Source organism: Copadichromis virginalis, linkage group LG11 (genome assembly GCF_057382275.1).
Source record: "Copadichromis virginalis isolate Kocher_CV1m ecotype Utaka linkage group LG11, C_Virginalis_male_GT1.1, whole genome shotgun sequence".
In the NCBI taxonomy this organism is placed as follows: domain Eukaryota; kingdom Metazoa; phylum Chordata; class Actinopteri; order Cichliformes; family Cichlidae; genus Copadichromis; species Copadichromis virginalis.
Genome location: NC_140628.1, coordinates 29,796,186 through 29,822,160, shown reverse-complemented (window position 1 = coordinate 29,822,160; position 25,975 = coordinate 29,796,186). Strand labels below are relative to the sequence as shown.

Genomic DNA, 25,975 nt, shown 5'->3' with positions numbered 1-25,975 from the left:
CCTATTTCCGGTAATGGTAGGCTCTGGCTTTGTGACGTTTTAAAAATTCAGCAGGCAGGGTCGGCAGTTGCTTTACTACTGAGAGAAGAAAATCCGTTGTTGTGGAGCGGAAGAAAGGCGAAGAAGAAAACCGAGGAACGTTAAACGTACACACGCACGAGCGTTTAAAGCCCAGCGTTTGCGGGTCGTTTTTCTTCCTGCTTATTATTTTCCGTTTTGTTTAGCTATAATGGCTTGTGGAGCTACGTTAAAGCGGTCGATGGAGTTTGAGGCCCTCCTCAGTCCCCAGTCTCCCAAGCGGAGAAGGTGCAATCCACTACCGGGGACTTCTAGCACTCCGTCCCCTCAAAGATGCAGCCTCCGTCCCGCGGTCGACAGCCCGGCGCATTCGATGTCTCCTCCGGCTACTGGCGGCGAACACAGGCTCACTCCAGGTATGGATTTAGACCAAATTTGACGGCTTTTTCTCCCTTTCAGGGTGGGTGTCATGGGGGAGGGGGTTTGGGTGGAGTGGAATGGATAGCTAGCTACTTGAATGGGGGTTGGAGGCTAAATGTTAGCTTACCTCAGCTAACGTCAGGAAAAGGGAATGTCGTCGCTGATTTACCAGAACAGATCTCGTTACCAATCATAATGAATCAGTATAGGCACCGAAAAGTAGAAGCGACTCTGTAAGTATGGGGCTTGTGGCGTCACTGCAGCTCTCCGTTTTCGTCCTATTCTTTGCTGAGCTGGCTTACATTGGCTAAATTTGTTTTGTCCGTGAAAAAAAAAAATAGATCCAGAGTTGTTCGCTTGGCTAATTCAAACAGTCTATGGCGATAGGGGAAGTTGAATAAACATGACGCCCTTTTACAAGCTTTGCTCAGACAATCTTCAGCCGTGTTACCACGTTCAATTATTTAATATATTTCATTAAACTTTAATTCGTTTAACTAAAACTGGACTGAAAGGACTCAACAGATCTTTCTTCTTTAACCCCTGCTCGTTGGCTCTCCTGCAGACAAATGGCATCACAGCAGCAGCCACATCATTGCAGACTATTAATTAGGAGGTGCCTGGGTAATGTTCCTTAGTTTCAATGCCAGAGTGCCACAATTGTGTTGTATTGAGGTGGGGGTTACCATTATGCACCACAACCATTTCTTTTCCTCCTCAGGCATGGAGGAAGGCATTGTTCATTTCCTTTATGCCTGTACTTCACTCTCCCATTGATTTGAAAATGCAGCTCCATCCACTGTGAGTCTTGGATGGGTGTGTGGGGTGCACAAATAGGCCCAGACTAATTGCTTGTGTATATCCACTGCATCAAGTAGCCTTAATGTATGTGCCAGTCAGTGATATTTGGCAGGATGGCAGCATGAGGCCTAATCAATCGGTTAATTCTGCCAAAAAAAAAGATTGCAAGATTAATTTAGCTCTCTAACTTGCAGAAAACCACACAATTATAAACCCCTAGATTTTTTGGATTTAAACACAAATGTGACTCAGGAGGCAGATAGTGTTCTTTTTTGCCTATCATTTGGCAAATACTGAACCCCAAAAACTGCTCCTGATATGTAGAAATTCAAGGCTTTTACTCCTTATTGAACAGTTTGGAACTCACTAGAAAGGTTTTAGCTATAAAACACAAAAGTAAAATTACCAGAACTGAGAAAATCAAATTCACCAGGTCACTGTTGTTGGCCCAGTTGTCTCCTCCATGAAGTAGTTTTAATAAAAAAAGGCTTAATTATTATTTTTACTTGAGTTATTAAGCAGCTGGAACACGATTTGACTTGATCATTATAGCTATTATTGCTGTTTCTTGCTGGGATTGTGTTACTTGACCTAACTACTGAGTGGGTGTGCATGTCTGTTTTCATTTTCTTTTCCTCCTTGGAACAGCAACATGGATGATGTTAAAACCGAGTGATATTCGAAAAAAGAAATATGCTATTAGTCAGGGTTGTATTCATCAGAACATTAAACCAACGCGACTCCCAGTTTGCACAGTATGCCTGCTGGGCTGCACGTTTGTCTAGTATTGTTTGAACACAACTCTTTGGAATTTAGCTTTCAGTTTTAATTTAAACACCCCAGGATTATGTCTCAGTCTGACCTAATAGAAAGTTTTGGAAACAAGTGAGCAAATACCTACATTTGCTTCCTGATTGGCTTAATATGTATGACTGATAAGAGCTAAAGCTTAATATAGAACTTCTACTTGTGTCTGCCTTTGGGTACTTTTCCTCCATTTGCTATCAGTTCCTCTTGGGTAGATACTGTAATATACTGAAATAATAATACTGAAAATAATACTGAAATACTGAAAATATGTTAAGTTTATTTTGTGACCCAGAAAGATTAATAAGAGTAATTTTAAAACTTAGTAGCGGCCGCCATTGCCGGAAACTGGAGTTTGGCTGGGCCGCGCTATGATTTCTGGGATATGGTGGGCCACGAAGGACACACCCAACCCATCCTTCAAATTCGGGGAAAAGGACGACGCATTTGTCGGCTGCATTCGGAGGAGTCTACGAATTTGGACAGCCTAATCGGTCTACAAATGCGTCCTCAGGAGGATGCAGTCCTTGGTTTTGGACACAGCTATAGAAAACCATCTGGGTGATAATTTGTGATAATTATATGTATAGCAAAAATGTACTGAACATTTTACTGCTTGCAGGCAGCAGCGCTTATTAGTGCAACAATAATGCAAGGTGTTTTCTATAATTCTTCTTCAATGAACTGCTGTCATCTGTCACAAATTGCTAAATTCAAAGTGTGAATGGGCTGATCATCTTGTTGCGTGTGCTATGGAACATAAATTCATGGTGCACAGCAACTTGGGATTCAATTGACTTGTGTGGAAAGGTAGGACAAGTTTAAAAATGATCAAATAAGAACTAATCTCATTGTGCAGTAAGGTTAAATGCACACATTTGAGCTTCTGTTGAAAAGATTCAAGATGGAGTTTCAGCTAGCTTTCATGCTCCCGGTTTCTCATAAAAACGCAACAAAATGTTAACACTTTGGGGGACTCATGCAAAGGGACATAAATGAGGTACCATGAATTTACTTTCAGTAACACTTCCTCATGGTCAGTTCGAGCAAAGAAAACAGTTTTTTGGGTTGTTTGTTTTTTTTAATGCCCTACATCAGTACTTTGTGTGGGTTACATTAGTTTATACTGAAATTGTATGTAAAATGTTGATCTAAACCTCATTGAGGTTTGGTTAGGACGCAATCTCTGACAAAGGGGTCTCTGTTGTTGCTGTTGTCTGGACTGTAAGGAAAAAATGTGCTTCATTGTACACATTATTGTATGATGAGGCTGGGGGCAGTGCATGATATTTGTCAGAGATGAGGCGAAGCTGCCCTGTTCCTCATAGATACAGGTGTTTATGGTGGTTGGCTTGCTGTGAAATGTGTTTGATCTCTGTAAATATTAGCAGAAACTAGCCAAAGAATCAGGAGTGTTTTTCGTTTTGAGGGAAGACGGGGCAGTTAAAAACAGTCTTTTTCTTCTTCTGCTGATTTGTTTATTTTGTTTTGTAATTACAGCGTGGCTGTGTTGTAAAAGAATTAGAGTTCAGGAGCTTGGAGTAATGAAGATTTTCCTGCTTTAGAGACACAAAGTCCAGATACCTGATACTAAGCTCATCTTCCCTGAAAGAGGCCTCCCATGGGAGCAGCTCTGCAAGGCTGCCTTTCTGATGTGGTGTGCTAAGCGAAAGCAGCTTTGTATTTAACGAAAGGTCAACTGTCATCCCTCCCACCCAACTCTACCCGCACATGTTTTCCAGCTAGTCAGGTTCTCTCGTGTGCAGACGAGAAGGCAAGAAAACAGGATTGGACGTTGCCAGTGGATCTTTAAGCAATTTCATTTCATACTGTAGATAGGACACCTCTTCTCCTCTGCCAGTCTGGGCTTGTACTTCTGTGAAATTCCCGAAGATGACAAATGAGCGGAGTGTTTTCTTGAGAGGCGTTACTTAAAAGGATAAACTGTGTGGCACTGTTAATTTATAGGTTGGGCAGAAAGCTTCCCAGGTCATAGTTCAAGTGATAACCATAAAAAAGAACATTTAGCATACTATTAGACAATATATCAGGGTCTTTCCTGGCTCAGAATGGGTCTTCGGGTATGACTATGCACCAAAACACAGTCTGAATGTAGTTAAGGCGCCATTGTGTTTCTGTGCAGGAGTAAACTCTGTACTGGTGTTAAATGAAGCCTATTTATCAGAGTGTCTGTACTGACCTAAATGCATAGACATAAAAGGGCTAGTATTGGTAGGAAAAAGTACCAATATGGTGATTTTATTCAATTACATTGATACACTGCTACCAAAACATGTAGGCGCTTTAAACAGATCCCCACACCATTTTCACTTACCAGAGTCACTATATCAAAACAACTTGTAGTGCAGACTATAAGAGCAAATATTAAATATTAAGAGAGAATAAATAGAGAATTTTTGCCTTTTTTTTTTTGTTCTTCTTTACTTGTTTTAATGTATTATAGGTTATTTTTATGCATTGTATAGACAATAAAAAAAAACCACATTATCTTGGTAGTGTATTGTTTTCATTTTAACATGCTGTAGTTATATGTCGTTAAGACTTTTCACAAAGTCTGAAGTAAAGAAAATATCAAAGTTCTGGGAATATCCAAAAGCCTGATTTGTAGTACTGCACTGAGTACCCGCTGTAGTTGGGGTTGTTGTTGTTTGCATACTGTGAATTGGCGTGTCTGCCGTCACTAGGCAGCCAAGCTGTTGATGTTGGACTTGGAGCTACTAAATTTTGAACAGCACCTATGTTTTCTGAATTGCAGGGAGAAGGGGCCAACTCCATACTAGTGTTTTCAGAGCTACAAACACAAGGAAATGCATTTGTTTTTACTGGCAGAGCACTAGCCAACTATTGGCATGATGAGTGAGATAGAAGCAATGAGAGTGTATTGCATGTAACTAGTTTCTACTTAGCTAAACTCTGCCAACCAATCTCACATTGTGTTTTCTACATTATATGTGACACAAAGTGCAGCAACTTTTAAAACATGATTAACAAGAAAAATAAAGGTTTTGGATAGCTTCAAAAAATACATACAAAATACTGCTTTTGTTTTTTAACTTTACTAATTAGTGTTTTGAATGCTTTGGGTGTTGTTTTATATTAGTTGAGTAGTCTGATGTTAGAAAGTCTGATCTCTATGTTAAATGACTAGTTAATTAGTCATCAGAAACCTCCCTACCAGTAAAGCCTTGGTAATACTCTCTTATGGACATGGTTACCTGGAGACCTGATGACCGAGTAGTCATTCTTGTTAGACTTCTTTGAAGTCCACCACCTGGGGCACATGGATGTCAGTGGAGTCACAAAAAACAAACAGGCATACAGACATCTGCACAGACCCTCGTGCTTACTGTGCGATAATATTTACGTGGTTCTGACCTGAGCAGATGCTGGTGAACTCGTGGACGTGGAGAGTATAATCTTACATCACAACCTACTTCCCAACATTCGAGATATTTGAAACCTACCTCCCCTACTGCCCTTTACGGGTGGAGGGTAAAATGAAGTGAGTCAGCTTTGTTTTCTCTCCACCATGTCCATGTCTAGCCGATCTTCTGCATATTCACTGCTTAGCCCTTCAGCTTCTCTACAGTGTTGCTCTGGCTTCCGGAAGTCTCTGTGATTGATTGCTTGGTCTAGTTGTGGCAGGGTCATTGTTGCCAAGCAACCCTGTTGAGGCACTGGCAGTTGGCAAAGCTTTAAGTGACATACAGCAGGAGAGGGGTTTCACTTGTCATTTAGATGAAAAGACCAGTGATCAGTGGATACTGTATGCATACAAAGCATGCACTCAGAGGATTGTGTTCTCACTGATACTCTTAATTGATGATATTAAATGGCTAAGGTTTTTGGAGTGACTGTGGTTGAGTGGATCATCGGCTAATTGGAAGGTTGGTGGTTCAATCCCTGGCTGTTTCAGTCTGCTTGCCAGAGTATCCTTGGGCAAGGTACTAAACCCCAAGTTCAGTCTTCATATATGTTCAGTCAATGTGAATGTTAGAAAGTACTTGGATATAAAAAGTAGCACTCATATGACTGTCTGTATGAATAGGTGAATGAGTTGTGTTGTATAAAGAGCTTTGAGTGCTGAAGTAGACTAGAAAAGTGCTATATAAGAACCAGTCCATTTGAACTCTTCAACACATTTGACTTTAAGCGTCTGGCCTTGTCTTCTCACACATATTCATGCAGGCTTTGTTTGATCAAATGTCAGTTTGAGTTCCCTTTACAAGTGGAAGGTTTCCCCTAGTAAACTGGTTCGTGGAGATCTGTAGATCTACCAAGTGGCACTTGGTAGAACTCATAGTAAAGGCTAAAAAAATAATTTCAGCTATTCTTTTGGCTTCCAAGAATTAAGTTTGCCATGATAAAAATTATTAATTCTGTTTTTTCCTTTCAGCACATCCTTTACTTTTGGGCCTCCATAAAACCCTGCCAGGTTGTTGAATGTTTAGTTCATTTCACACTTTATTTTTCAGCAACTAATATAACTTGATGTTTGATTTGTCTTCAGGACAGCTTCAGCATTTTGCCGTTTCTGCAGTTTGTTGTCAAACTTCTTCAACTTCAGTGGTTTTTAAATGGCATCAAAACAGTGATCTGCTTAAACATTGTCCCACATCCCTTTTCTCTTCATACAGCTGATACGAAGCTGCAGAGCCTCTGTTGCCTGTAAGATGACATTGTTCTGTTTGCAGTGACGATGTTTTATTAGTCGCTAAACAAAAAAGTGCCTTCTAGATTGGTCTGATGGTGTTTATGCTCAGAGGGTTTAGAGGCGCGACTACATCCAACAGGAGGATGCATCTCGGAGGACAACAGTTCACCGCACAACCGTATAGAACGCAGTAAATCCTCTGGGTCTCCTCAGGTCTAAACAAGCATATTGATGAGTGGGTTGAAGTGAAAGAATGGCTTCTTACTCTATCCCCAGCCAAAATAAACAAGGCACTTTTCCTCATATAGAGATGCAGAGTGTGTCGAGACTTTATCTTATTCGACTTACAGAAAACTTTACTCTCTCTATATTCTGTTATCAGCTCAGTTTCAGGCCCCTGTGTAGATCTCACCCCACCCCGCCACTTGTTATGTGAGCATGCAGGCCATGATATTAGCTGTTTTTAACACTGGACAGCAGATTAACATAGACTTCATTCTGAGGAAAGGTGCTAGTCGATAAGTTCTTAGATACTGTACAGGAACAAAATTTACTTGTTGTGACACAACTTAAGGAAGAGATGGACATCCATGAATTAGTAGAGTGTGACACTTTTTTACCTTTCATGTCAAGGTGAACTTGAGGTATTGTGTTTGGGATTATTTTGTCCAACTAACAACCTGAAAGTGTCAGATGGTAAACCTTAAAAAGCAGCACATTTTTCTTACTTGCATTAATATACTGGTGCCAAGTAGAGCAGGGCGATATGACCAAAAATATTTATCACGATATACATTTAAAAATTTGCGATAACGATATAACTGACAATATAATTGACACCAGACAAAATACTTTACAACTCCACAACTTTATTAGTGCAAAAAAACCCCATCAATGTATTTTCACTTAAACAAGCAGCTGTTTTTTATGTGCATTAAAGTTATATAAAAATTTAACAGTGCAAATTCCTCGCTGACAGTTTAACCAAAAGGCATTTCAGTGGAAACTGGCCGACACATCCTCAGCATAACCATGTATAATATGCACAAAACTTAAAAAGAGGTTATACACACACAATACGGTAATATTATGTTTAAGCGCAGTACGTATCACTCCGCCTACGATAGCCGTAATGCTCCGACAATCCATCAAGCGGTGCTCAGCAAAGTCGTACTGAAACATTTGACAGATTTTCGAGCGCCGTGCACATAAAATCGTTTCCAGGTCAGTAAACACAACCAGAGTTCATACATAAGGCACACGGGATTAGGGCTGGGCCATATTATACCGTTCACGGTAATACCGGTATAATGTTAGGCAACGATAGGAAAATGAAATATCGCGATAGAATGGGAGTAAAACGCGCATGCGCAGTGCCTTTGTTTTCATACGCACATGGCCGATTGTTGAGTGAAACAGATGAACCAGAATTGGTTTGTAAAAATGGTGCAACTTCAGTGATGTGGAACTGGTTTGGTGTTTGTCCGTCAGATACACGACAAAGCACATTTTTTTTGCAGAACATGCAAGCGGGCTGTCGTTATTGTTGTATTTGTCGGACTAAGATGCTCTTAAATCTGGGAGTGATCTGGGTCCTAAACTCCGTATGCTTCAGGTCAAACGAACACTGCAGCATCACCAAGAGTTAACTGTCTAAATTCTTTCATCTTTAATAAAACGATCAGCATTGCTGCTTTACCAGGTGTAACTATGAAGTTTAACTTCCAGGCATCCATGAAAACAAAAGTTATTACATTTAACGGAGTTAGAAGCTAGCAGGAAGCTAGCGGAAGTTAGCTCGCTAGTTTCGCTAGTTACCTAAGCATGATATTGCATGTTCTGACAGAGATTTCTGAAAAAAATCAAACGTACAGCTCTGCTATCACTTCCAACATAAATGAAGACAGGAAACTAAACAGCAGTGACGTTTGTAGGGTTACTGAAGTTGGGCTAGCTGGTATATAATGATGTGCTACGTGATCGCTAGCGACACAGCTATGTTAGCATAACATAAACAGTGAAGCTGGAGGACGAACACTAACACTTTTCCACTTATAAAAGTTAACGTGAAGGTTCCTCATGGTTAGAGACAAATGCAATCACATGGCAGGATGCTGTAAACGGACCAAACTTCAGTCAGGAGAACAACTGAGATAATCCATCCACAATACGAGGTTAGTCATTAATATACTGCAACAACATGGGAATAGAGCAGCTGCCAGAGAATTCAACATTAATGAATCAATGGCACAGAAGTGGAGGAAGCAAGAAGAATGAGTTTAATAAAGTTTGATTTATCTGACTGCTTTGTTTCGCTTAATGTGCCTTATAATCCCGTGCACCTTACGGTCCGAAAAATGCATACTGCACACTGCAGTTTAATGTTGCAAAGCACCTATTTTTAACTTCAGTGGATATTATACATGGTTGTGCTCAGGATATGTCAGCCCATTTCTACTGGAAATGCCTTTTGGTTAAACTTTCAGCAAGGAATTTGCATTTGCACTGTTACATTTTTATAAAGCTTTAATGTACATAAAAACCAGCTTCTTGTTTAAGTGAAAATAAATGGAAGGTTGTCTTTTTGCGCTAGTAATGTTGTGGAGTTGTATTTTGTCTCGCATCAATTATATCGTCGGTTATATCATTATCGCAAATTTTCAAATATATATCGTGATAAATATTTTTGGCCATATCGCCCTGCTCTACACGGGATTATAAGGGGCTCTGTCGACTTTCAGAAAAATCAAAGGATTGATTTTAAGTGCGCCGTATTTTCCAAACAATACGGTAATACCGGCCCGCTAGCATGCGCTACCAAAAATAGTGCTTTGTTGTGTATCTGACGGACGAAAGCTAAACCAGTTCCACACCAGTGAAGCTGCAGCATTTTTACAAACCAGTTTTGGTTCATCCGTTTCATTTTACGAAGCTTACTGGAAAAACGACTTAAACTTGTTGGTTAAATCTTTGACTTTAGTTAAAAAGAAAAAGGCTGCTTTTTTTGTTTCCTTTATGGGAGATTTTGATTTAGTGAGTTAATAACCTGTTAAATTATGTGACCCCATCTTTATATTTTATTTTCACTATGTATGAAAGTTGCTAATATGTAAGAAATATCTGTTCTCTGAATCTGTAATATATGGTGCATTTTGTTTGTATGTTTATATTACTAATAAAAAAATAAAATAAAAGTTTCATTTTATGATCCGCTTTCGCTCTTCTCATTCTGCGTCGCCGCAATGTGCGTATGTAAACAAAGGCACTGCGCATGCGCTTTTTACCCATATTCTATCGCGATATTTCATTTTCCTATCGTTGCCCAAAATTACACCGGTATTACCGTGAACGGTATGATATAGCCCAGCCCTAGTGCCAAGTAATATTTTTTGATAAGACTGACTTATAGATGCACAGTATATAGCTGGCCTGTTACTGTACTTATGTTTCTCTTAGGCTAAAAATGCATGACTCATGCAGCTTGTACAACAATACTAATCACTTTGTACTGCATTTTCACAAAAACTGCTAAACAGACTATAGAAGGACAATGGTTGGGTACCTTGGTAAAGAAGTGATTTCTGTTGCTGTTTAGGTCTGAGCATTTGCACTAGTTGTAACTTGGCTTCACACACTGCTATTATGGAAACTGTATGAAAGAGAAGTGAAAATGATAGTCATAAGATTTAAAAACCAAAAAAGACCTTGTTTGGCTGTGTATGTGTTACAGCTGTGTTAGTCATGTTATTAATGTCAATCTAGTGCACATCTGTTCCTTCGGTCAATATTTTAGCCTATATTGGCTAACAGAGAACACATGGAAAGTGTTTGTTTTTGTTTTTTTCTCCTGGGTTTTTTTCTTTTGTTTTTTCTTTGTTTTTTTTGCTGGATTATATTAACTTTGCTTTGTGGTTGATCTTGAATTTAACAACAGAACAGATTAATGAAAATAAGCAGGGTTTTTTCCTGGAACAAATCTATGTGCGAAAAACAAAAGTTGGCTTATTCTGCTATTTAAATGTGGACATTTAAAGTTTGCATCAAATACTTCTAGATAATTTACACTGACCATCATTTCTACGATCAAATGTCTCAGTGTTGGGAGCATGTGTGAGTAAGTTTTTAATCCTGTTTTTTTTTGTTTCCTGTTTGCCCCCCGCAGAGCAAATCTTCCAGAACCTCCGTCAGGAGTACAGCAGGATCCAGAGGCGGCGGCAACTGGAAGGGGCCTTCAACCAGACTGAGGCCTGTAGCTCCAGTGATGCCCCCAGCCCCAGCTCCTCTCTCAATGCTCCCAGCTCCCCACCAGGTAGGAGACGTAATAAACTTGGTTTTCTGCACCATGCATTTTTTTCCTTTTTTTTCCCCCTTTCTGGTAAGCATAAAGACAAATAAATAAATAAATAAATAAAACACACAACTGCACAACACACTCACTGCACAATTTCAAGAAAGGCAGATAAACTGTTTCCAAGTGTTGATGAGAGATGTTGACTTCTGCGTGGGGCTGGGTGACTTGCTCCTTGCTCCTGTTGTTGCATAGAAACACGCCAATTTGAAAGCATACAGGAGTCAGGGCATGAGCTTCTTTACATGTAGCCATGCAGGCCAAGATACCTCAGTGTTGCAAGTGTTTGTTATATGTGGATGTTTTATAGAGGGGAAGATGGACTTAATTAATATCATTGTCAATAATATACTTTATCATTGGTGAAATAAGATAGCTTGCCAGTTTAGACAGTTTCTATCAGCGCCACGTTGATCATTGTTGATCGCCATCATCATCACCCTTTGACATAACTTTACTTCTGTCCCAAATCTAACCTGCTGCTGGTGAGTCACTCTTATCCACTAGATACGATAAAAGTTTGGGTGAACACAGAGAATACATGCATCATGGGCATATTATCCAAGTGCTGTTGACTGTAACGTATGTGTTTCAGTTGGAAAAATTTTTTTAGATTAACATTAGATTATTTAAATACATACATAATTTAAAGAGACCTGTCATGTTATTACATGGTCAGGAGGAAAAAGACCCTTGTGACTTTGCACTATACAAATACAATAAAATAGAATTAAATCTGAAGCTCATAGATCAGATTCACTAAAAGAGTTGACTTTTTCCCCTCCTCGTCTGCTTTGTGCAGCTTGATGTGGCTTCCATAAAAAAAAATTGGCCCACTGCTATTTTATGTGATGCAATGCATCAGATGTGATGGAATTACAGGCATTGTTTCAAGTTGTTCCATTCAGCAGTGGTTACATTATCAGTTTGGTGCATAAAGTAAAAAAAAAAATTAAAAAAAAAATCCCAGTGACTGTGTGTAATCCAAGCCTCAGGGCTTTGGGTCTGTGTGCTGTGTGACTCTATGCAGGACGACCTCGTAGATCACAATGACTGCACTGTTACTAACCTGGCCTCTTTCTGTCTGCGAGGCCACTGTTTTAACCTTCATCCCCACTCTGCCATCCTCCACTGTGACTTACAAACATTTTAGTCTATCTGGCTCATAGCAGACCTCAAAGACCACTTTGTAATGAATCACCGAGCTAAAGCCGGCTCCAGTTTGAGCCTGGCAGAGATGCTGGGGAGACTCAGAAAGAGGCAGCATTAGTGTTGCATGACCCTCCTGGTCTTTCTGAGGTGAGAGAGGACACAGAGCTGTAATTCTGCAGCCAGCTGAGCAGCTATTAGCTTAGAGAGGATGTTTCTGCCCATGACTGGGTATTGCACCATAGATGTGATTCTGCCTTATTTATAGCTGATCTGATTTGTTTTGCTTTTTTCCTCAGGTGCCTCAAGGAAGGACCAGCCTTCGTTTACGCTGAGGCAGGTGAGCTACCTGTGTGAGCGCCTGCTCAAAGACCACGAGGAGAAGATCCGGGAGGAGTACGAACAGATCCTTAATACAAAACTTGCAGGTAAAAAAATCCTCCTTAATAATAAAATTGAAACAACTCTAATATGAACAGTGCCCTTTATATTCCGGGGATGATGTACAGTCAGTGTGACAAGCATTCGTCTTTAGTATTTCTCAGATTTTCACGACTAAGCGTTTACAGTGTGTAGCTTCCTGGGAGTTTAAATGTGCTATTAAATCCCAAGATGAATATTTTATAACAGCTGGAGGGAACAAAGACATAAAGAGGATATAAAATGTCTTTTGGCAACAAAAGCAAATCTGCATTCATTTGAGTATGTCTGCTTTAAAACGGTTAATTTAATAAAAAAAAAAGTGCGCTCTCTGTTTTGACTCAGGCCTGAGTGTTTGGAGGGTTTATAAACTTCCAAATTCCAGCTTGGGCTTGTTGTATACAGGAAGTGAGACGATCTGCTACATATCACACATTATGTTTATTAAAAGCAGTGTTGACTGTTGCACACAAAAGTACGTTACTTCTTTTCTTCCTGTAAACGAAAACTTGTTAAGCTTGTCTTTACTTTTGCATTGCTCTGTGACATGGCCCCAGGTGCATTATCACATAGTGTGCAGCCCCTCACACTAACACAAATACCTGTGCTAATGAGAACACACAGGGTCTTTGCTCTATCGAGGCCGAAAGCCACACAGAACAGTGTTGCAGGGGTCAGCAAACACTCTGCTTTAACGTCACTCTGGGTTCTTGGTTGCTACGTTTGTACTGGCTTGCTGTCAGTTCTAGGAAAGTGGCAATGTCATTGTTAGCAGCTATTTGTGGTCTGAGTCAAACCGTTTGTACTTTACTGATATTTTTGTCCTTCCATTGAGTATAACTCAAAGTAATGGTTATCTGCGCTGCTCTAAAGTTGACTTTTCCTCCTCCACATAACTACAGGGAGCCGATTGTAGCAGAGGTACACTGATTAAAACGGTGTCGGTGAGGTTTAGTAGTTCTACTGATGCTTTATTATGGACAGTTTTTATTAAAAGACCTGGAAATGTGATTGTGAATCAGTTTTCAGGTACTTAGCTTAATGAAAATGAAGACTCGTTCCTCCACCCATTTGATGTTTGCAGAATGTGGCACACACCCTCACCTCCATCCTCTTCTCTTTTCAGAACAATATGAATCTTTTGTAAAATTCACACAAGACCAGATAATGCGAAGATATGGAGCTCGACCTGCTAGTTGTGAGTACTGTTATCTTTATTTACTTTGTTTTTAAGTCTGTTCTCAGTTAAAAAGGACTGCCTCTCTTAAAATAACAACTATTTTGTATTTCAGATGTGTCCTGAGCTCACATCCGTGTGATCCCGGCTTCCTCTAATAAGATGGCTGCTCTTCTACTGCCTCCTTCCAGTTGATTTACATTTTATTTCCCTAACACCGCCCCCTCGTCCCTTCTCAAACTGTTTGGGTGCCATGATTTATCCACTTTTTAATCCAGAAGTTGGTTTCTTACTTCAAAATTATTGCTGCTGGCCAAACTTAGAAAAGTCTGAGAGAAAATCTGTATGAAGCCCGCTATCTTTTGTTTGTTTTGTTGTTTGTTTGTTTTTTTTTCTTTCCCCTTCTCTTTTATTTTTTTTAAAATATGCTTTTCTGGACTTCCTCACTAAAGCAGATGTTTGTTGAATCTCTTGCCAGCGCTGTAGAAAAAGCTTATTGGCTTGTGACCGTTCTGTATAACCTTCCAGCAGCTGTATCTACTGGCTCCTGCTTCTCACCTTGTCCCACTTTACTGTCCCCCCTTTCCCAACCTCCCTCCTCACAAAACTTACCCAAAATGTGGATTTTTCTCCCTTTTGAAAAAAATAAAAGTTCTGTGACTAAAACATGTTGTCTGGGTGTTTCTTTAAAGCTCCATATTTATATTAATGTGCACATTAAGCCACAACATCTCATCATAAGGTCAGTAATAGTTGCTCTTTTGTGACATGTTGACCATAAAATATGCTATTTTTTTTTTTTTTTTTGTATCATCTCAAATGTATTTCTTTGCACACCTAAATGACTGAACTTTGAGTAAAATTATGTTGAACATCATTTTAACCTAAAACAGGTTATTGGAAATTATCATCCTGAAGAATACTGCTGGGGTTTTTTTTGTTTTTGTTTTTTAATCTACGGTTTGGCTTGTCTTCCAAAAACAAAACAAGGGTTATAATTAAATGTAGATAAACGACTAAATTTGAATTTTATTGCTTTTGCTTTTGAATTTTCTGACATTTTGTACAGAAAAATACAGATGAGCTGTGATTAATGGAGTATAATTGATGAATTTAGCAAAAGACCTCTAACATGAGTTCATCCATGCATAATAATAATAAAACCTATTTATGTTGAAATCTCGGAGCTGATGACTTGTTCAAATGGAAACTGTATGGCCATTAAGACTTGTTCACAACTGGTGTCTTATCTACTGTAATCGTTGATTCTAAAAATAATCCCGTCTATTAGCCTTATTTGCGTGCTGTAGCACCCCCCTGTGGTAGATTGGGAGAACTACAACCTCAATATTAAAGCGGGTCTCTGACCTGAGTGAAGTTTATTGACACTGATCAGTTTGAATGAGCCACGCTTCTACTCAAGAGTATTTTCTTTTCTATGTGTGGTTGGACGCTGGGGTGGTTGTATAGTGTTGGTCGGGATTAGGCCACGGCTCCTTGGGACGAAGCACTACCGTGTCTGTGACGTCACTGACCGCAGGTGTGGTACACAACAGGTAGGCTGTTTGTGCGCGGTTTGGAAACTTGGGATTTGTGGGGGGAAAAAACACAGCTGTGCTGTACCTGGGAAGAAGAAGGGGAGCATCGGGGTTTGTTTATGTCGCGTAGGAAGAAGGAAGCTTCCTGCAGGAAAAAAGCAATGAAAGGCCTATAATTATCAACAAGGGCTTAAGCGTTTTCTTTCAGTCTCTTAGGGAGGGTCAGTCTGAAGAAGGCAGCTCTGCGGGTCGCCCGAAAGCATGGCCGGACTAAGATAAACGGGGAGAAAAAACCCACAAAACATTGCTGTAGGTTACTGTTTAACTCCAGTTCTCACCGATCAGCTCTTTCATTCAGGACTTGGAGTCGTTTGATTTAGTTTGGAGAAGTCGGTATTTGTCTCTTTGGCACCGCCTGGAGCCATCTTCTCTCTTCCTGTTGAAGGTTAAGGTGAGTTAGACAAAGTTCGTGATGATCAATTTATTTTATGTATTTATTTTACGCAGCTATCCAAGAAGATACGAGCGCGAATGTAATCCAAAGCCTCTTAATGCCGACAGTCACCGAGCCCTAAAAATCTGACTTCGCCCAGAAAACAGGAAATGCTACAGCACCCGGTAACCCTGCACTGTTACTGTGCTGTGAGATCAGTTGTAGGTCAAAATGTAGGCAACACGGAAGGAAGTGCCATAAAATAACATTATTAATAATAATAAATTTGAATCTCAGCCTATAGTCTTAAAAGTTAGTTTAATGCTTACAGTAACCTTCAGTGTATTTCATGTAGTTGAAATGCACGATTAAAGACGACACCCAGCTTCAGGCCAGCTCTTGTAAACAAGGCTGAAATAATCAGCTGAAACATAACTGATCTAAGTAAAACATTTCTTTAGTCAATTTTCTTGCGCACAACCCGGAGGAGGCTTTATTGAATATTGGATGTTTACTTGTTCTGGGACATGACTGAGAGTCAGCTGCCTTCACAAAATGATGTGTTTGTTTTGGTTCCTTTTTCCAAACCTGTTAAGTGTCGTCTCCCGAAAAACTTCCGGATATAAGGAGAAAAAATAAACCTAAATATTCCTCAATAATCGGAGCGAAACTGAAACAAGAAACTAGACCTTTAAAACTAAATGAAACCTAAAGAAGTCTGAGGGGGGGGGGGAAAGAGAAGAGAATTATAATAATTGTTGGTGTCAGAGGAAAATAGGATCGGCTACTGGGTGTAAACAAAAATAAGAATGCAAAATGAAAGTATGGATCCATCTGGCCTTGTGTCAACGATTCAGCCTGCTGGTGGATTAATGGTGTGAGGGATCTTTTCTTGGCAATATGGGCTAAACTCGCAGAGGCAGGTGTTTCTAGCTCTGTGTGACAAAAAACTCAGGTAGTTATGAAAGCAAAAGAGAATCTAACAGAACGTGGCTGTCAAGACATAAATAGATGTGAAATGACCACATACTATTTATTAAATTAATTTCCATCCACATTTTAAAAGCTTAAAACGCAGCTCCTGCTTCCAGTAGTACTCAAATTTCTTTTACACTAACTTAGAATTCACTTTTAACTCAGGGCCAGAGCAGTGATGGCGGACGATGACCTGGAGCAGCAGGAGCCGTTTCCTGTGGAAACGGATGAGAGGCAGCCGGGGGATGAAGAGGAGCAACCGGATGGTGTCTTGGAGATGGGATGTTTTGAGAAGTTCCACCGTCTTGTCTCCAAATGGATGCTCCCAGAACACTTGCGCGAAAAGTACCTGGAACGTGCCAACTGCTTTCCACCCCCCATCTTCATCATCCTCATCAGTATTGCAGAGGTAGTTCTGCATATGCACACACTGATACTGTACAGGCACTAGGACAGTGATTTTGGTTTACATTAGTATTAAATACATTCAGGGTAACTGTTAATAGTACTGTTTTGTTGTTCTTTTGTTCTTAACTTATTTACTGTACAGTTCTTTGGTCCTGTGCTGGCTTTTTAAAAGTACTTTATAAATAAAGTTGGATTGAATTGGATAGGATAGCAGATATTAATGAGAAATTATTTGTGTCTTATTTGACTGTTTGTATATCTTTGAAAATGTGTGTTTTCACAAAGATGAAGCCTTAAACTGAGAAGCTTTGTTGGGCATTTCTTTCTTTCCATGTCTTTCAACATCTGCACTGCCTCCTCTGAATGTCCAGATGTCATCAAGTCATTGTTATCAGTGAAAACAGCGGTAGCTTCAGGTTACACTGAGCTTCACTGCTGGAAGAAGCTTTTCCACAGAAAGCCAGTGTGTCTTTCATTCAGATTCAGTTAAATAAAAAACATCCAGTGGAATTTGGTAGCTCATCAGTTGATTTACTCTGACCTCAAAGAGTTATTTATGATGTACATTATTAAGTCAAGGTTACAGGGAGTGTATTTAAAATCGCCTCTATGTTAAACACACATCACTGTAAGCTCTCATAGTGCCAATGTGAGCTCCTCTTTCTGGCCTTGTTGCCAGAACTTTATGGCTTCTGCCATTTTGGTTTTTTGGAGCGGGAAGTGATCATATTTAGACAAGAGGGTGGAGTGCTAACCTGGGAGCTAACGCCACCGAGCTTGTTTACATACCAGCCTCAATTTCCGGGGCTGAAAATTAAAGAGCCACAAAGTGCCAAGAGGAAGACTTCCTCTACTTGGCCACATGTAACAAAGCTCCCATGTTAAAATGCCCAACTTTCATGTTTACAGCCTGGTCTGTGCAGATACTGTCCCCCGTCACAACAACACTAGAGGTGGTGAATTTCAGTATAACTCGCCTATCTGGATACTGGAGTTAGGCGTGTTGGTACTTTGATTGGCAGCTGTAGCTGAGTGGTGTTTGTTAGGATTCACCTTTGCTCCTTGAAGTCACTTAACTGGATCTCTTCACTTTTTTAGTGTCCTTTGGAGTATTTTTAAAGGCTTAGTTGTATGTGGCTTGCTGTGCAGTATAGATTGTCTGTTTATGCTTCAGTTTCTGTGAGCACATCAGGGCTTGTGAGATAACCAAGTCAGTTTTCTACTTGGTTATATTGTAATGTGAGAGCTGGTGTGAAGCCTGTTGCCTCTGTTTGCATGTTGCCTTGTTCAAACTTAGGAATGAACAGCTCTCTTTGTGGCTCACAGATGTTCAGTGTTGCTGCATTTGAATGCCCATGGATACTTTCTCAGCGTGTTGTTGCTTTATACTCATAGAGATATAACCATGTAGACTCTTTGTATCATCAGACTGGGAGGAGTTTTGAGGTCAAGTTAGTGGGAAACATGTCTCAGTAAAGCAAACCTCAACATCTGTATGTCTAATTCCCTCATCCTTTTGTTTTGTTTTTTCACAGCTATTTTAGATTTAGCTTGACCCTGATATCTTTTCTACAGTGTTTTAGACTCTCATACTTCATGTCTAATGTTTTGTATCCACCCTATTTCATTCATCAGCTGGCTGTATTTATCTACTATGCTGTGTGGAAGCCACAGAAACAGTGGGTGACCCTGGATGAAGGCATCTGGAACAGCCCTTTAACCTACAAGCCTGAATGCCGGAACGAGGCATGGCGCTTTATCTCCTACATGTTTGTCCACGCCGGGTAAGCATGGGTAGAGCTTTTAAATATGTTAATTACACGAGTGAGGCTCTAATCAGTGCAAAACCCCCCAGAAAAACATTTAAAAAAAATGTGGATAAAACCCACTCACGGGTGGTAATTAAACCCAGCGGTCACTTTTGAGATTGCAGGTTTTGCCTAAAGCATCCTGTCTTGTGTTTTTTAACGTTGAGCTTTTAGCTGCAGCAGTAGCCCTTCAAAATTACTCACCACAGAGGTGAGTAATTTTTCATGAAGATGGATAACTAATATTATCCCAGCTGCCATGGGTCGAGAATGGGGGCACACCCTGGACAGATCAAAGGTTTATTACAAGGATAGCACAGAGAGAGGCAGACAGTCACACCTCCCACACCTACAACCAATTTCATTTTGAGCCCCCCCCCGCCAAAGAGGAAACCAGTGCAGGCACATGGATAGCATGCAAACTCAAGTTGAGCTTCAGGTCATGTTAAAGAGTTGCATGGAATCTTGGTAGTAATTGTCTGGCATGGCTGTAAAACCACTGCAAATGTACTGGATGCAGCAAGAAAGAAGTCATTAGTGCATAAGCTGCAGAAAGACCGGAAAACCAAACATCATGACTCCACAGGAAAGCTATTAGCAAAGAGGAACAACAGTCTAACCAGCTCTGACTGAAAAAAACAAACCCTAAGGTTTAAGGCGGGTGATATTCTGTAACAAAAACCTCTGAAAAGACCAAAAGCAACAATGAAGTGTATGCTGTGTGTAGACAAAATCATATAGAGCTTATTGCCACGGACACTCTTATTGTCCAAAACTATTAAAAATACTTACCTGAGGTGTGTTGTTGCCCTGGCTTTTTCCCCCCCATGAATAAACGCACTGTATATTGCTTTGAATCTGGCCTGCAAACTGCTTTAGTATCCTTCTGGAACAATGTGCAGAAACAAACAAACCAAGTTTAGTCTCTTAAAGTAACATTTGTGGAACTGATTTACTAATAAAACCAGTTTAAACAGGCTTAACACTTCAGAATGAGCGATCTAAAAAAGAACTGTCTGTGTTCATGCTATTTTGTCCATCATGCTGTCCTGCATCTCAATGGCCAAGAACTTATTGCCTACTTTGTATTTTCTAGTGTGCAGCACATTTTGGGCAACCTGTTGATGCAACTGGTGGTAGGAATCGCACTGGAGCTGGTGCACAAAGGATTTGAAGTGGGGATGGTTTATCTTTCTGGTGTTCTTGCAGGTGAGAATTACCTTTTTTCTTTCACTTAACAGCCTCAAAACAGAGAACCACCTGCTGGTGGAATACTGAAAGAGGATAGAGGACACACAAAGTGCCATGATGGTTTGGTCTGGCTTTAAATTGGATTGCTGCTATGTCCCTGAGGCTAATCTGGGACTATCGTCCAGTTATAATCGTACAAGTCTGATGTTATCTGCCCAGATGTGACTCTTAATCCAGGTATAGGTCCTTAATCTTGATATATGATGTCCAATCAGGGATATTCTCCACTTCACAAACTTGTGTGGAATAGTCGTTGCAATGGCAGGGCCAAGCCAAAGCATCACGATGTCTACTTTCCTAGGCAGTATGGCAGAGACGGCTCTGTCCATGACCCCAGTCCTCTGGGACTCTAACTACCAGATGTCAGCAAGCCTCCCTTCCTGAGACTCAGCCTTTCTGAAGTTAATTTTCCTGTTCATGTTTGTGTTTGAGTGTTAAAGCTGTGCATGTTTCTCCCTTAGGGTCTCTGGCCAGTTCCATTTTTGACCCTCTCAGTGCCTTGGTGGGGGCTTCTGGGGGTGTTTATGCCCTACTCGGTGGTTACTTCATGAACGCTGTGGTGGTAAGTTCATCAGCAGTTCATCAGGAAATCTGTATTTTCTTTTCATGTGACAATGCAATATGGTGTAGGTAGTAAAGAGACATGATCTACAGGTTAGTCTTGTAGGTAAAGACTAGAAATTGAAGTAGTAATGTTGAATTTTGTCAGTGCATATGCCCCACAGGTTGGGTGTCAGAAGAGAAAGAAGAATTTGGGAATAAGTTGGGTGAAGAGATTTAAGTCAGAGCGGTAGATATTGGTGATTGGATCAGGCTTGATTAGATACATAGCTGAAGGGAAAAGAGCTGAAGTGTTCATAGATGTGGTATCAAGGACAGAAATGCAGAAAAACAGATCGTGGTGGATTTTGCAAAAAGGATGGAAATGGTTGTGGTGAATACCTACTGCAAAAAAACAACAACATATGAGTGGAGGAAGGTGCACACAGGTGGACTGTATCTTAAGCAGAAGGTGCAATCTGAAAAAGAGGAAGTAGTGTCAGGGGGAGAATCTAACTAGAGATGGCACGATACCACTTTTTTATGTCCGATACCGATATCATAAATTTGGATATCTGCCGATACCGATATGAATCCGATATAGTGTTTTTTAATCAACAAAACTGTTTTTTTTTAAATATCTTGCTGCATTTTGTATAAGTTCATACTCAAGTTTAAAACAACAACTACACTAAAGCTATTCTGTTATACCTGTATGCAAAAAAAAATATTTCATAGTTCAGCAATACTGATCAATCTAATAAACTCAAACCTACACCATCCTCCCTATTCTGGTATTTTAAAGAGTACTTAGCGTAAATATTAAGCAACCTAACTAATAGGGTTCCAACTCCCAGCAACAACAAAAATAAATAAAAAATAGGGAACCACCCCTCACGCTCCACCTCATGATGCTTAATCGACGTAATCAACCTTAATTTGATGCAGTGTGAAAAAAAAAATGCACAGAAATCAATTATTTTTCAAGAATAATTAAATAGATTCAACATCTTTCTTCAACAAAATTGCAGACTGCACAGATGGTACCTTCCCAAAGGAAAAAGTACTATAGCTTACTAGGGTATATATATTAGACTTAATAGTTACTATATACAGTAATTGACTTCTATTCATTTTACATCAAATTAAAACTTTGGGTGTCAGATAATTATTTATTAAAAGCTCGACATTTTAAATGAGAATAAGAAAGAAAAGTATGTCTTTGTGCCCCCTTTTCCCAGTTAATGCCCTATCGGCCCCCCTGGCTAAACTTTGCTAGATCCGCCCCTGCACAGTTACCAGCCGTCAGCTGTAGAAAAAGATCCTGGAGTAGAAAGTAATATTAAATAAATTCTAACAACAGCTTATCAAGCTTAAACGTGCTGCTGTTGTTCAGCCGCTGGTTTCCTCTTTCTGGTGCAAAGTGGGCCAAAAACAAACAAGAGACATGGACTCGCGACAGAAAAGCCGATCAGCTGATCGTTAAGTAGTTTCATGATTGAAGTAGCAGCCAGAAGAGGCAGTCGCTCCATATATCGTTTGTTAAGCTTAACGCAGGAATGCTTTACAAACATTCAGAGATGGACTTACACACTTGCTTTACTTCTCTCGGGGATAACTTTGTCGGAGATGAAATGCCAGGTTGCTAGCGAAGCTCCACATGCTATCCAGACCACCTACAGGTCCCCATGCCACAGCCGCTCTATCACGTGATGCATACTGCTCCGACGTGCTAACGTTCGGAGGCGAGTTATGGCGTGTTGCAAGTTTTGTGAGGTGCTTTCGTGATATTTAATGGATCGGATTACATTTTTTATTTTTCTCCGATATCCGATCCAGTAATTTAGATCAGTATCGGACCGATACCGATACGTAATATCGGATCGGTCCATCTCTAAATCTAACTGGGCAACATTGGATGGTAGTCTATAGGATGACTTTGGAAATCAACGAGAGGAAGTGAGTGATGTGTTCATAGCAATAGTTCGCACAGCTTGTTTAATTAAAGGGGAACTATTCTGTTCTTTTCCTTTTCCATGATTTTGTTGTTGGATGCAGTGGTAGTAACTTTACATAGTGAACAGTGTAAATTCTTTTTAGCCCTACATTGGGCCTTAGGACAGTCCCTTAGTTCATCCCCTCTTTGAAACAAGCCATTTTAGGTTCAGTCCTTTTAAGGCAGCTTTCTTATCACTGGCTGACCTCTGCAAACAGAGCGTTTGTGCTAGCTACTGACAGCCACTGCTGTCTGCCTGAAATGACCACATTCAAGTTATCAGCTTTCATTTTACATCATACAAAGTGGTCATGATGAAACGGAGCATTTAGAGCTCTGGGAATGCTTTTGGCTCATAAGGATTATTTGTACATGTGCTGACCTCATTAGGTGAATTTTTATTTGATATTAGTAATTAAATTTTTTATGACCAAAAATAGAGAAAAACAAAATAGCTGTACATTTACATTTCTGATCATCCAATGCCCCTTTTACTTACAAATATATGGCAGATGTAAATTACTGTGTTAAGTTTAAATCTAAGTATTGATCTGGTGTTTGCTTCAATCTACAGAATTTCAGAGAGATGATTCCTCTCCTTGGAGTGTTTCGTATCCTCTTCATTGTGGTCTTTGGTAGGTTCTCCTAGCTGTGTTTTGGCCTGTTTGTGTTTTTGTACCTGAGGAAATTACCTTCAGAAACATTTGATTTAAAACTGTTTGCTTTTTCCCAGTTGGTTTAGATTTCGGGTTTGCCTTCTACAGAAGATTTGTCAAATATGAAGATGGTTTACAGGTATGATTTTGCTGCTGCTGTGCAAAAGCCATAAACAAACAGGGCCTTTTGTTAATCTCCTCTGACACAGAAGATGCCTCAAGACAGATCCAGCTAAGTCAGCTAACCTCCCCCAGCAGCAAGCTTGTTTTGTGATAGCATTACTTCCTTGTGGCTACAGACGAGCTCAGTAGCTCTTGCTGAAACTTGATTATTCATGCCGATACGCGCTCCTCTGTGCAAAACATGCCAAAGCTTTCCACACAACCAGAACACAACCTTTTTATTTGGTTATTAAACTGGTCTTGCAAGTTTTCTGAGTCGCTTTCCAGTGGGGGTGGGGGGCAGTAGCGTGACTACATTGTAAATAGAGTGAAAGACTAAATGTCGTCTTTTCTCTTAGGTGTCCTTTGTTGCTCACTTTGGAGGAATTGTGGCAGGGATGACCGTCGGCTACGTCTTCTTCAGTGCTTACAATGAGAAGCTACTCAAAGATCCACGTTTCTGGATTTGTATAGTGGGCTACACAATCTTTGTTCTCTTTGCTGTGTTCTTCAACATCTTCCTTTCTCCAGCCCCGTAGGAGCATGAAGCTGCACTCAGGTCCTGTTTTAAACTCTAAAATTCTTGTGTCACTCAGGAAGCAGATTTTTACTGATTTGTTGTAGAGAACAGTTACTTTTTAGGGACCCGAACATTGATTTGTTGGGTTTTTAGCCTTCTTTTTTTTTTTTTTTACTTTGAGCTCTCTTTAGGGCTGAATTTGTGTGAAATGGCTCCTCCTGCTGTTTATGTGTAGTGTTGCTTTAAGGCTATGCAGATGAAAATGTGCCCATTGAAGCATTCATTTTGAACATGATGGGGCAGTTATGTATGACTTAATTAACATATGTGGTTTACTTTTTCCTTGTGTGCTTTGTTTTGACTTTCTGTATTTTCCACTGTGTTCTTTTTATTTGGATCATCGAGGACTGCCATTGATCCACTGTTCATAGAAAAGTTTCTTACACTGCTTAAAAACACTATGCACTAGAAGAAAACATCATATTAACATCTGACATCACATTTTAAGAGTTTTTATACGTGACAGCCATAACTATATGTTTACACTGATGTAATGACTGGAAGAACAGGGTGAGTGTCCTTAATGCGTTTTCTTTAGCTATGAAGCCGCTTTACTATCAAGCATGTTATTTTAGAAATGTACTTTTTTTTTAAACAAAAAATATTTTTTGTTATTGAAACTGTAAATTATCTAAGATTGTGTGTAAACTATGACAAAAAGACCAAACAGACCTTCTACACTGTGTTTTCATAAACAAGTCACATTTGTAAATATTTTTTTCACATTAAATATGGAACTTCTGAAGATTTATTTTGTGTTCCACTTGGTTAAACCTGGTTTTGATCAGGTCCGCTGGTGGTATGCATTTACATATTCTGCTCTCTGTGTTCCAGATGTTGTTGTTGTGGGGTAGAGTCACCATCCCTCCTTAATAGCACCATAGCCTGGGTCAGATATAGATACAGCCAGTAGGTTATCTACTAATAAGTGATCTGATTTAAACGTTTCTGGGTAATAAAGTGTTGGAATTAATCTCCCATTTATGTGCAGATGCGTGATCAAAATTATGGTTTTTAGAGAATCATTTCTGAAAAGTTCTCCCTTTGACATATTGGAGATGTACTGAAGTTTCTCCTCAATAAATTAAACGAGATCAGTCTCATACAGCAGCAACCCCACCAAGAACAGTTACAAATATGACCAGCAGAGGACGCACTGTGCCACACTACTCAGTAATGTCTAAAAAACAGGATAGAAACAAATATACAGGCAGCTCCAGGAAACAGCTGCTTATATGGCAACTAATCTGCATCTGTACAGACAGTAAGTAAAAAAACAGGTTTAATAAAAATAATAATAAATTTAAAAAAAAAGCTTAATCTTCATTTGATAATTAAAGCTAAGCACAGAGTGAAAAATCCAGTCAGAAACATCACAAAAAACAGACATGAGTTACACTAGATGTAAACATTTTGTCAGTACCACCTCCAGTGGGAAACCTATTTTATTTCAGGCCAAAGTCAGCAAAGTATGTTTTGGCCCAATGCAGGCACGCCCATTCTTACCTAATGCACTAATATGTGTGATGCTAATATGTTTTTGTTGCAGTTTTGATAGAAATAAATGCAGAAACGGGGGGAAAAAGTTTGAAAAAAATAAGCCCAAATAAAATTAAAAGTATAAATATTGCATTACTTTAGTGTTTTTTAAAGCTCTGCTACATGTGGAGAAGTTGCATTAAGACAGATCAGGGACTAATATTGCTAAATCTCACCTGATTGTTGCGGTTAAATGTAATGTGTAGAAATAAGCACATCTGGGAAATTAGCACACTGACAACATCGATGTGCAATTCAGAAAACTGCTGAAGTT

The 25,975-nt window shown here is 39.8% G+C and overlaps 2 protein-coding genes across 2 annotated transcripts; both read left to right on the top strand.

The window, feature by feature from the left end:
* The first annotated feature begins 29 nt into the window (after positions 1-29).
* On the top strand, positions 30-14,481 carry akirin1 (akirin 1). The gene is made up of 5 exons (XM_085471920.1): positions 30-434; positions 10,884-11,030; positions 12,518-12,646; positions 13,765-13,836; positions 13,931-14,481. Exons 1-5 carry the CDS (start codon positions 230-232, stop codon positions 13,939-13,941), a joined length of 564 nt encoding a protein of 187 aa, XP_085328046.1. The 5' UTR covers positions 30-229; the 3' UTR covers positions 13,942-14,481.
* Positions 14,482-15,372: 891 nt separating this feature from the next.
* On the top strand, positions 15,373-24,913 carry rhbdl2 (rhomboid, veinlet-like 2 (Drosophila)). Its single transcript, XM_085471919.1, has 8 exons — positions 15,373-15,804; positions 16,927-17,170; positions 18,805-18,953; positions 20,074-20,186; positions 20,690-20,790; positions 23,339-23,399; positions 23,498-23,559; positions 23,942-24,913. The coding sequence occupies exons 2-8, from the start codon at positions 16,940-16,942 to the stop codon at positions 24,119-24,121; spliced, it is 897 nt and encodes a 298-aa protein (XP_085328045.1). The 5' UTR covers positions 15,373-15,804; positions 16,927-16,939; the 3' UTR covers positions 24,122-24,913.
* The last annotated feature ends 1,062 nt before the right edge of the window (positions 24,914-25,975 follow it).

Excerpts from the sequence above, each read along its gene's own strand:
- akirin1 (XM_085471920.1), top strand. The coding sequence starts at position 230 with ATGGCTTGTGGAGCTACGTTAAAGCGGTCGATGGAGTTTGAGGCCCTC. Across the intron at positions 11,031-12,517 it reads TGCTCCCAGCTCCCCACCAG|GTGCCTCAAGGAAGGACCAG; the intron begins GTAGGAGACGTA and ends TTTTTTCCTCAG. Across the intron at positions 12,647-13,764 it reads CCTTAATACAAAACTTGCAG|AACAATATGAATCTTTTGTA; the intron begins GTAAAAAAATCC and ends TTCTCTTTTCAG.
- rhbdl2 (XM_085471919.1), top strand. The coding sequence starts at position 16,940 with ATGGCGGACGATGACCTGGAGCAGCAGGAGCCGTTTCCTGTGGAAACG. Across the intron at positions 18,954-20,073 it reads TACATGTTTGTCCACGCCGG|TGTGCAGCACATTTTGGGCA; the intron begins GTAAGCATGGGT and ends TGTATTTTCTAG. Across the intron at positions 23,400-23,497 it reads CCTCTTCATTGTGGTCTTTG|TTGGTTTAGATTTCGGGTTT; the intron begins GTAGGTTCTCCT and ends GCTTTTTCCCAG.